At 51.7% G+C, this 12,317-nt stretch overlaps 1 protein-coding gene across 1 annotated transcript; it reads right to left on the bottom strand.

Annotated features, from left to right (window-relative positions):
- Positions 1-2,372: 2,372 nt before the first annotated feature.
- PG994_004669 (uncharacterized protein) lies at positions 2,373-4,457 on the bottom strand (the record flags this gene model as incomplete). The annotated part of the gene is made up of 2 exons (XM_066856078.1): positions 2,373-4,009; positions 4,073-4,457. 2 exons carry the CDS (start codon positions 4,455-4,457, stop codon positions 2,373-2,375), a joined length of 2,022 nt encoding a protein of 673 aa, XP_066718245.1.
- Between the last annotated feature and the right edge of the window lie 7,860 nt (positions 4,458-12,317).

Below are 12,317 nucleotides of genomic sequence, written 5' to 3' on the forward strand. Positions count from 1 at the left end.
GTCCGGGATAGAAAATACAATCTACCCGTCTCGGAGAGATGACGGAAAACCTCGAAAGGAGTGATTCACTATGAATCATCGATTTCCCGTGTCCAGTTATCGTCGCCTTCCGGAGAGAAGCCGCTAGAGACCAGTCATTCAGCTTACGAGTAGCAGTGTACGAAAGCCGCCAACCCGAGCTTTTCTTCTGGAAAGGTCAGACCGGGGGGAAGAAGCCGAAGGCAACACGCAGTCCGTGTTTCTCTCGAGTCACTATGGCAAAGCTCACGGGGACACTACTTACCTAAGGGGTAGGTAATCGCGATCCAGAGACTGGAGCAATACAACTCCATCTTACCTTGGCCTGCTTCGCAGAGGGCGGGAACGGGAGGGGGGAAGCACTCCGAAGCAGACTTGGACATGTCACAAGGGGGGTGGGTGTTGTTCATCAACGCTTGGCTGAAAGAGCAACACCCTGATATCCTTCATTTTTTACGTGTGTATGTGTAATAGGATAGATACAACTCCATGATGTGTACACATCCTAAGAAGACCTTTTCTTGACGGCGGTGGCCGAACGAACACCAGCCAGACAGCGAGCAAGCCGCCCCCCTTCCACATCCAAGAAGTAGAGAGACACAAAGACTCGAGAGAAGTGTCTATCTCACGACCTGAAGTAAAAGGTAATAGTAACCTACATGTACTTACCTGCCCTACCGAATGTAAGGTCGCTTACCTAACCATCACTAATAGCAAAGCACGTATCAGATAGATAGGTCTTAGCCCAACAACTCATAACAAATACGTCCGTTTGCCTGTATCGTCATCATTCACAACCTAGGCCAGGCAGGATAGGCAGGAAGCCATCGCCACCCATCAGCGACCACGTACGTACCTGAGAGAGATAGGGAGAGAGGGGCCCCGTTGATCCGGCGACGACATCTAATAAATCCGTTGTCGTGGTTATGATCAATGATGAGAGGGGGGTCACCGAGCCAGGCCCCCGTCCCTCCTCCACATTGATGAGAAGCATGGATGACAGCGGTCAAAGTACCGATCGTGAAATCTAGCCCGTGGTCCGCGGGTAAAAAATTCACGATAGGAACCAACACTAAAAGGAAGACGTACACTTACACGTTATGAAACTAGCAGAAAATGGGGGTCATGCGTTGCCTAAAATGGCAATTTGCCATGGCGCGGTAAAATTGTAGCTCGTAGCGAACCAAGCAAGCATAGACGATAGGCTGCGGCAGGGGTTGTCGGTGCCAAAGAGGATGAGTGAGGTGTGGGGGGAAAAAAAGACCCGCGATGACTCACCTGGCCGGAGAGCTGTGTCACAGCAAGGGGCAGCAGAGGGAGGGGGGGAGGGGAAGGGGAAAACCAGGTTCGATAGTTTCCAAGGTAGGGAAAGCAATGGCTTCTTTCTTTCTTTCTTTCCATTTCGGTTCATCTTCCGTCAAAACAGGTGTTGGATCTTCTCGTATCTCATCTGTTCAGAGATATATATATATATATATATTTCTCTCTCTCTATATGCGCAGTCAGCCCGAAACACTCAATCAGCAACTATGTATAACAATACGAAAATGTCGAATCATGAAAAAGATCAAGGTAAACCTGCTTGTTGTTGGCCGGCTGTCATTCGAAGCCTTTTTTGAAATTGTAATACTATCTTATCTGCGAGGTTGGGTATTCTCTCTCCAGGCCTGCTCAAGTTTCTTTGTCCTTGCAAGCTTTTCGATCATCGTAATCGCAACACCTTTTCAGGCCAGATAGACACTATGTATGTATGTGCTTTTTGTTTTGCTCGATTCGACAGCGTCGTGGACCTGGACTGCATCCGCTTTTCGACGGGCCGCATGCCATGCCACTCTTGGTCGTTTCGCAGCTTTTGACCGTGGCCACTGAATACCAAATGGTAGAACTCCGAGTAATGCTGCGAAGGCTCAAGGCGTCAAAACCCGACTGCCTTGTCAGGTTCCTCAGGCTTTTCGCCCGGTCTTTGCCCCAGACCATATCCATCCATTATTCCGAAATGTAAAAAGACTTGTGTGAATATGCTCCAAAACACCGTGACTTCGGTAAAAAGTTCAAGCTCTCTCTCTCATACTCTCTCAATCGTACACGTACAACCACTACCCCTTCACCAAGCAGTCCCCAATGCCCGACTGATCCTGGAAATGCATGCAAGACAACAAACACCCTTTTCTCCCTCTGCTTAGCCGCCATCTAATCTCTATTAAACTAGATGTCTTCCAAGTTGGTATCAAGTCTCCGCGCCCATCTCAACCCATCTCTCAACAAAGGAAATATATGGTTATTGTCACAAGCAGCTGGGAATGTCGTTCTGTAGCGAGAGTGTTCCTCAAGAGAAGATGACAGTACTCTCTCTCCTAATTAAGGATGCCGTCCCACATGCCAGGCCCGCCTGCTCCACCAGCGGCTGGGTGGAGTGAGGGGATGGAATAGGACGTCGGGACGTCGGAGGCGTAGCAGACTCGCTTTCGGCCAGTCAATTGTGTGTTTTGGCTGGGCATCGCATTTCCAGACCACTCTCTCGAATCGCTTGAGTGCTGCTGACTGCACAACAGCTCGCGCACATTCTCCTGGAGAGAATTGTCGATTGACAAGGGTCTGCTCCGCTTGGAACCAACCCTGTGGGTGCGATGGTAGTTATGTAGTTCTTGAAGAGCGCGAGCAGCATCGGCCGCATCGTCTGCTTCGCAACTTGTACGTGCCAATGGTGTATCTAGTGACATGTCCAACAAGTCCTTACCCATGGGCCCAGTATAGGACTCGGGTGAGGACGAGAGGCAGTTTTCTTCGTAATCTTCGGGAACCGAGGCAATGGCCGGCCTCGCGCTGTATCTCTCATTGCACATCTTCGCGTACCGGCATCGCGCCTGAACATCCAATTTGGTGGACGGCGCGTTGACCAACGACGAAGCTGATGAGATGGAAGATGAGCGCGAAGTACGTGACGAATCCGAAATCATCGACTCTGGTGAAGAAGCAGTAGAGATAGAATTGGCAAGAGAAGAGCGTCGCATGGCGCAGTAGCCCTGGGGTGAGGTTCCCATCGTGGCAGGCCACCGGTCCAAGGTCTGTGCGGCGCAAACGTTCGAGACTTGAGCCATGGCAAAGCCCATGGAGCCCCTTCCGCCAAGAAGACAAGAAGCAGCATTCACAGCGGGAGTGCTGAAACCCGTCATCTGCGGAGTGAGACGTGGAGTAGGCAAAAGCCCAAGAGCCGGGGCATGGTGGCCAGAAGCATACACAGTGGCAGGCGACGGTTCCATGATCATGGGCGTTTGATAGTTCTTGGGGGTCGGCGTAGCCTCGTTGGATTCGCAGCCAAAGGCAGCGGCGCGTTCGCGCGGAGCTGGGAAGACAGACCCGGGCGAGACGGGAGACATTTCCTGACGAGCTGGGATGTGCATAGACATGGAAGGCAGGAGCCCTTCGATGTTGTCCAATCCAGGGTTCAATCTCAGAATGAGATTTTTCCAGTCCTGGACCTCCCGCTCATGTACTTGCGGATGCAAGGCACCTGGTGAAGGAGGCTGCGACGGAATGTACTTCAACACGATTTCGGTCCATCGTTGAAAGACATCGTCGGTTATGTGGAGTTTCCAGTTGACCGCGAGCAGGAACGCCATCTCGTTTTGGTTGATTTCTTGGGTGACCAGTCCCGAGATCTTGCTCCAAGCTCGTGCAGAGTAGTTGCGATCTTGCAAGTACTTTGAGGCCAGGATCAAGGCAGCCAGGAACATACGACGACCACATTGCAGGACCCTGCTGGCGTGGATATCGTTCGGTTGTTCCATGGTGAAGTCGTGCTTAGGTACGTGGGGTTTGATTAGTATCAGGTAATACAAGGCTACCTGCAGGGTAGAATAACTCGTGCGAGATCGGCGAAGAGTTTCTTGGATGAAAGTCCGCAGAGGTAACACGGCCTTGCTTCCCATCTCAGCTCGGTAGACCACTGAGGACAGTGGCCATATAGCCTCCACGATTTGTGTCGATGAATCTATAGTTGATGTTGAGCGGGAGTCCCCAGGGAACAGTATCAGAGTTTCGAGTCATGGCTTACCAACGAGGTTATCGACAAAGTTGACCTTTCGATCGTTTTGGCGCACGAGAACAGGAGGGCATCCAGGCCTGTTTGAGGTCCGCCTAGGGTTCTGGCGAGGCTCCTGAGGAACTTCAATCTTGAGCTGCGGTTGTTGCGCCTGTTTCACCCAAGAAGTAGTGATTTGCGCCTGGCTAATAGACGCTTGCGAGTTGCAATAAGAGTCGCATGGCTCAGACGCGTCGGAGGTAGGAGCAGTAATAGAGGTATCATCGGAATGTTGAGAGGAGGCATCGGACCATACCGAAGCCGAGGAGGAGGAAGCCGAGGAGGCTAATGAGGAGTTGTAAGGCCCATGGTGGAGGGACTTGATGAAGGCCAGCGAATCATTATCGCTGCACATCATCTTGAAGGTGGTGGAGGGTGACACGAAGGGGATCTACCTCCAGCCGCCGTTAACCGCAGAGTCAACCGTAAGTCTAGAATAGGTCGTGGATTTCTATCGACGGGGGGATCTCTCGACAGCGCGCAAAAGGGCTGTCAAGAAACAAAATCGAAGAAGTATCGGGTATTAGAACAGGGCGTTCGTAACCGAGTATACACGAGCGATCAGACCGGAGGACGAGGCGGAACGGGCGACTGGAGTGGAATAAAACGTTTGCGCAAGAATCATCGTGTGGTCGTGGTGATTCGACTACAAGATCATAAGTCGAGGTAACGGGGTAGAGGTAGAAGAACCGCTAGAAACGCATCAAGCTTTCTAGCCAGCTGTCTTCTCCCAAAGCCCACGATATCACCAAAGGGGAGTGGATGGAACCGAGGGTGCGAAGTTCGAGACAGGTAGTATCAGGTTGTGTATGTGCAATGCGGTTGCGATTATTGGTGACGTCGGAATGCAGGCGCGTTGGTATGCACAAATGAGATTATGCAAGGTACAGTAACGGCGACCACTCAAAGTCCACTGGAGGACATATATGCGGCTTAGAGTTGGAGTGGAGGGGGGTGACGAGATCGGAGAACCCTTATAGACCCAAGGGCGCTCGAGGCAGCGGCGATGGCAAATAGCTGAGCGGAGTCGGACTATGAGTCGTCGCGTGAAAGAGAGTTGGCTACCTTGGCTTTGTGTAAGCTGAAGGGGGGGGGGGCAAACCAAAGCGTTAGTTATCTAATGACCAGGTACCATATCAGAGGAGGGACAGGGTTAGGTGGGTGAATGAGTAAATGAGCGTGAATGACACGGATTGCGTGCTGTAATGGTGGTGGTGTATTGAATGATTGCACGAGGCGAATGTGGCAGAGCAGTCTGCAGCCTGGCTCCGTCGCTTGGGTACTATTATTCGATGACTCTTCTGGGCTAGGTGGCGAAGACCTGCTTAGATGGGCCTAAAGGAGGACTGACTACCTGCAAGGATGGCGCTTTTGGAGTAGGCAGGCTGGGCTGAAACTTGGGCATGGGCATTGGCTTAGGCAGCTTGGGGTGGGTTGGCTAGCCTTGGCTCTGTTTTCCCTCTGCTGCTGGGAGGACAGAGAATGGAGGAGGGGAATGGGGGGAGGCAATGATGACTGTAAAACACGACAAGGATGTTGCGGGTGGATGTGGGAGTGGCTCATTGAGTCTCTCAAACCGACTTCTCCAGCAGCCAGGTGCCAGATTCGTTCAGGGTGGGGACCGGGAAATGGGAGGCAACAGTGCTGAAGGCGAAGCTTGGGTACAAAGGAGGGTGGGGCAGGTGCCTACCAGTTGGCAAAATTAGACGTAAACGGCGGTACTTCCAAGACGGACGGCACGTATGCACGTATGGAAGCCTGAAAGCGGATATCGATCGGCCGGGGTGGCAGTGGCAATGGTGGAAAAAGAGAAGATGACGGATGACCTGTGAGTCGGCGTATTGTTCTTGATCGTGCTTCCTTCGCGACGGAAGAAACAAAGGAAGCCCGGTGGTGGATAGTGCCAAGGGGGGGAGTAGTAGGTATACGTGACTGATTAGAAGCTTTTAGGTGGTGAAAAAGATGACGAGGACGGCTAATGATTCTCTGAGTAACACGGCCAGGCGTTGCGTGGAATGCTTTTTCTTTCGTATGTTGGCCTCGACTCGGGTGACTCTAGTCGGCGGCGAAAAGCGATGAGAATATACCGTTCTTTTTTTGGATTGGGTATTTTATGTTTTAAAGGGTCTTTTTTTTCTTGTTTGGAAAAGGCGTTGGGTATAGGGATTATTCCTTTAGTCGCAAGAGTGCAAGTCAATGCCACCGACGAACCAGAGAAACAAGCACACTGCGATGTTGTGCGCGCGAAAGAGAGAGAGAATGCGGTTTTGCAGTAATAAAATGGCCCCCAACTTAGACACAAGCAAAGAAGTAGTGACAGGACACACACTTGGATGCTCGGGAACCGGAAAACGAGAAATTGGAACGAGGGGGAGTATGGGGCAGAAAAATGAGTATATCAAAGCTGTAATAATGAGACCAGATTATACAGAATCGTCGTCGCACTTTAGCAGACTTAAAGTCAAGTCGCTGTGGTACTCTTCAGATCTTGGAATCGAACATTGCGGCGGCTTTGTTCGATAGAGAGAAGAAACGGGGGGTGCACGGCTGAGATGTGCCTTTGGGGTACTGGGCAGTTTTGAAGAATTGGGATAGCAGCACTGGCAGCACTGGAGACTCCGGCTGGCTTTGCGATGGCAGCAGCAAAGTGGGATTGCATTGGGGATTCGCTGTACTCTACGGTGTGTACTTGGCCATACATCCCAGAGAGTCAAGCACACTTCGATAACCTAAAACCCCATCTCCCGTGGTGTGCGAGTAGCGGCCTGTCGCTACACTTACTGCACTCTGGGGGCCGATGCTTGGGGGTTGTCCCAGTGACGATTTGGCAGGACGAGCGCTACGATTGGCCACGGGCGTCGCCTGGTGGAGGGGGGAGAACACCCACGATGGGATTCTTGGAGAGGTCGAAGGGGGGTGACGCGCAAAGCCGGGGGGCTGGGCATAGCAGAGACCCCCTCTTCTTCTTCCGTGTTAGAGTCGCGGCTTGTACAGTTCACAAATCCAGTGGCTAGTTGCCCGAAACGGCCTGGTGGCCCGTACAACGACTCGCTGTCACTGGCTGGGCCATTGGCTGGCATGAGCACGACGAAATGCAGGTGGAATAAAAATGTCCAACAACTGTGTCATCTAAGCATCCCCTTCCAAGGATGTCGTGGAGTGTCCACGGCGCCATCGACCAGACACCCCGGCTAGCGGCTACGGCTTTGGGCATAGCTTCAGCTGCAAGCGGGACCGAGAAGCCGGCCGATGTGACCACAAGCGCAATTCGAGCGCATTCAGTGGTTGACAGTTGTTCGTTGTTGCCAGCAACGGCGATGGATGGAGATGAGATGAGGGTCGCGATGAAGAGTCATTCATCGTGACAATCTGGATTTTGCTATGCGCTCGATTGGGAGTTTGATAGGTGATTATCAGCTTCTCCACGCTTCCAAAATCAACTATACATACGCCCGCAATACCCTTCTGAGTATATCCACATGCAGCGTGGCAGGTCTGGCAATCATACATACATACATACATACATACATACATACATACATACGGAAAAGCAATCTATGCAGGTGGTACCTTGCCTTGGTATTCGACCCTGACTATGGTGCTGAAACGATGAGGGAGCGAGATAACGCTGAAGAGAGGCGTGCACTATTCACTCATATTGCAATACTGCCAGCCCCCGATTGCAAGACGCGCGCATATACTCACTGAATGCGGAATGGAGGCCCAGCCTTTGATAGACCTCAACTCTGCTGGCAGCCGGGTAAAGAACTGACTTGCTTGTACTACAAGCCTGTTCACTGGCCAGCCCATGTCTCGTAATAATATTGCCCAACAATCGCGATAATACCGTCAAGATACCTGAAGGTTTCTACTGCCGGAAGGCAATGCGGCTGGATGAAGGGCCTGGAAACGTCCAGATGGCAAATCTTTTCTCGTCATCGAACAAGATTGTCTCGATTGCTTGATCGTCGCCCCCTCTGGCCAAACTTCGCCAAGACCAGCAAATGCTCGTGTTACGATGCAGTGAAGGAACAATATTGCCATCGGGCCGTGCATCATAACCATATGTATTGTTTGGTGGCGATAGGCAGGTAGTGAGTCCAATGCAACGAAAGACCTGCCTGCCTTGCATCATCGGCATCAACTTTCGCCTTAGCTATCGTTCGCTCTCACACAATCTGTATAAGAATGAAGATGAGCATGAGAATAAGACTGAACAAAGTACTGTGCCATCACGATACTCGAAGCTCTATCCGAAAGAGGCCTATTCGTACATTATCGATTGATAGCAATCTCCGTACAGGGTACCTAGGCTTTGTCCGTCTGTGGGGTATCTCGCAATCAATCGCACTATATGATTGCGTCACCTCGTGATATGTCGGTACTTCATCTCCTTCACGAAGCTCTCGTATTCGTCACTTCATGTTATGTTTATGAGGACACTTATTACATTTACCAGACTGCAATAAGAGTATGTAAATCGCAATCCTTGAAACAGTGAGCACTGCACAACTAGGTAATTCAACAGAACCACTTTCGATGATCTTGCCATAATCAAGAAGCGGATCATACCATCAGAGCATTTTGCGAACTCTAAAGAGTGTACGCCCTCTCAAAATAACTTCATCGGTAAGGCATGAGGGAGGGATGAGGTATGGAATTGAGAGCTAAAAATGAACATGATATACCAAAAGTCGATCACGCTGGGAGCCAGTGGGAGAGTCCCCCTTGGCAGCCCGTCGTCCCTACTACCAACCCACGACGACTCCGGCACTCCGAGTCTGCTGGGCTTTACTAGCACCCTTTCCGTAGCTCAACAACCAGCAAACGGACTCATTCATCTCGGTTGATCGTATCATTTCTGGAAGAAGAAAGAAAAAAGGGGCATGTCAGGACTGACTCGGGAACTCCTGAGCCACCATCACATCTCAAACATATTCGCATGATCTCGGCGACGGTAAAAAAAGAATAGGCGCGACAGCGAGGTCGTATGTAGCAGAGTCGAGCACAGCCAACCGGAGCACAGAGGTTCCATTCCTCTCCGCCACTCGTCGCTACGCTACCAAACAGGTACCTGTTAGCCGACGAGTTGATCCGACAAGAGCGCAAGGGTGCGGTTTTTGCACGTACCGGTCTGAAGCGGTCGCCGTAGCAGTGTACATGCTCTGCAGGCCACACAGCACAGCGAGACTCAGAGGGCTAAGTAACACCGCACGCCATTCGCAATCTCTTGGGCGAAAGCCTTCTGCGTCACAGTTGCTTCTGGGTCGGCCGCACAGCACCTACCTCCGAGCCCAGCGAATAGGGGGTGCGCTGAAGGTAATGGGTTAATTTACTGATGGCTGCGCGACTGCTTGCTGCTCATCGTCGCGATGAAGAGTCTGGTATTAATCTGCCTTAAGGGGTACAACCCGAGACGAACCGCGCCCGCGCCTGAATGGATCCTGACCTGTGTAAGTCAAGTCAGTCAACTAGACAATAGATGGACTGCTTCATGTTCGCGAACTTGTCTCTTCCAATGGAGAAGTGCATTTTTGGTTCGAGTTGCAAGTCCGCTAGACCGCATCTTTCTCACTTGACCATTCCCAGTCGTTAAAGCTGCCGCGGCCAAGTCGCACATGTCCAATGGACGCTATTTGTAAAGTTGTATCATTCCCCGCTTCGAGCTCACATCACACACTCTCACTCACACACACACCTCTCTGTACTGGGGGCGCGGGCTTCGGAAGCAATGCTGCTTGCTGCAAGGTGGTATAGCCGTGCAGATGGGGAGGAAGGGCGTTGTGCAGTTGCAGACGCTTCCTGCAGGAGATAAGAAATTCGTAAAACACTCGAGTTTAGAAGACCCTCAGCCCCTTTAGGTCGCTGAGACAGACAAGACAACGACCGTGATCTTAGAATCAACTCCCGGCGGTATGTGAAGCGCAAATTCGTCTCATCCCTATTCTCGCAGCGTCACAGTCAACCAACCCCTCCTCCACGAGCGAGGCATGCATGCAATTCCGCACCGAGGAATGACAGGCCGTTGCTACCCCAGGGCGGACAGCTTGCTTAGCTCACAGTTGACAGCAATCTGCAATCCATAATTTGTCGGTGTTAAGATGGGGGGAGAACTGGATGCGGTCACCGCCCAGACTGACTGCTGGCTGTACAGTATCCAGCGGTAACCTGGCCGCGTGTGTCCAGAAGTGTGACCTTCCGATAACTAATAGCAGGGGGGTACTATGCTATGCGGTCGACAACAAATCCTCGTTCCGGTTATTAGCCTCGCTTTTGCGGATGTAGATCAGGCAGGTATGGCCAATAAGCGCTGGCCTGATGGCTCGTTACAGCCCAAAATTTACACGTCCCACGACGATGACTCAACCTCACCCCTCGATTAGTAGAGAAAGCGTGAGCTGCTTAGTTGGGGAAAAGGTGGTTCAGCAAGGCATCACGAGGTTACGTCTCATCAGACATCAATAGACGTGGACTATAGCGAGACCGGAGTAGGTGGGATCCAGAATGGCATGCCTTGCCTTGCTTTACCTGCTACGGACTCGGAGTTTCTCACGATCAACATCGCCAGGGCAGACAAGGAGTCACCGATGTCACTAAGAGCGTGACTGGCCGGCTGTGTAAGGGAGTTAGGTAACCGCCAAGCGAGCTGAGGTCACACTCATCAGTGCTGAGCGTGCAAAGACAATCATCAATACCCGAGACGAGACTGCTGGCACCATCGTGGCCTGATAACATATGCTTCAGATCTGGCAGATCACTCAATAGCCTGCTTATGCCCGTCATGAAGGATCTGACGGGAGATATTCGCAAAGAAGGCCTTTCGCATCTGAGCGTTCATCTCTATTTTCAGATCTTGATTTGCCATGCTTGCCATGCTAACGTGCTAGCAGGCTACGCTTCACTGCGGAGTCCGGCGCCAGCACTAACAAGAGCCCTAGTAATTGCTGACTCATTAACTCTAAGGCACGCCAGCAAAGCTGCAAAGGTCTGCAATCTTCCGAGTCCTCCCGTACGCCCCCATGGTTTGCAATGATTCCTTTTCCGTGAAAACGAGAATGAACCGCAGAGGCATACTGTCTCGACAACCAATTCTGGTACGATGACATGCAACAAGAAGAAATATCACGACGTTACAAACAGCATACATACATACTAGTCAGCAGAAGGTCATTCATCATCATCAGTCCTGAACCCTACCGACGACCCAGCCAAACCTTCGTCTAGGGAAAATTAGAGATAGCTCCGTAGTCCCCACCCTCCCCCCCCCCAAAAACCAAATCCGATTTGCTAAGACGCAGAATGCCAAGACACTTGAACTGCCTTCTTCCACGGAGCCAATGAGGCCGCTTGCAGAGTCAGCAGCTACTCAGTACGAATGACCACCCACCACCTCCATGGCCTGTCCGAGACAAGTTTGTTGGCGATGCTTTTTGGAGGCGATGCATAGCTGGGCGTCGGCAATCATGAGAATTTTTCTTTCTTTCTCCCCAAGACTCGTGAAACGCGGCATCCCCTATGCCCGACTGCGATGAGGGAGAAGCAACATCGTGTTGTCTACTACGGAGTACTACCACCCCTTTTCTCGCCAGTAGCCAGCAGATCATTACTGCTTTGGCGTCGCACGGCAATGAATGTCTCTCGCTGTCCCCGTAGAAAAAGGTTTCGCGGGCAATCTAAAACAAGATAATGATGATGGCCCATGAGGATCTGTTTCTCCTTGCAGGCAAAGACTATCTGCACTGCCATGCTGTTGCGCGCGCCTAATGGGGTTTGCTTGCGTATGCCACTTCCTAGCCCGTCCAACAAAGCCTCGAATCGACGTGTGTGCAATGCCAATACGATCCAATGCAAGCAAGTAATGAGGCAAAGGCGATGCGCCCTCCTTGCCTACACGCAAACTGCAAACCCCCCTACTATTGAAAGATTGCTTGCCAACCAATCACGATAGAGCCTACGGCGGACTTCTCGGTCTCATCAGCCCGAGGCGACGCGTATGAGCAAATTCGTATCGTCTCCTACTTCAATCTGCATACGAGAAAATCCTCATGCCAGAGTCGCACCCCCGGAAGCAGCGGAGCGGATTGGCAGTGACTAGATCGATTCGAAGCGCCACAACGCTTCGTCAACAAGGTAGTCGGCGCCTAGCCCAGTCCATCCGTGCGCGCTGAATGCTCTCGCTTACTTCAGCTTCTGGCAAGCCCAGGCAGAAAGGCAGAAT

Source organism: Apiospora phragmitis, assembly GCF_038363925.1.
Source record: "Apiospora phragmitis strain CBS 135458 chromosome Unknown utg000005l:1.0-4161743.0:1.0-4166827.0, whole genome shotgun sequence".
Taxonomy (NCBI): domain Eukaryota; kingdom Fungi; phylum Ascomycota; class Sordariomycetes; order Amphisphaeriales; family Apiosporaceae; genus Apiospora; species Apiospora phragmitis.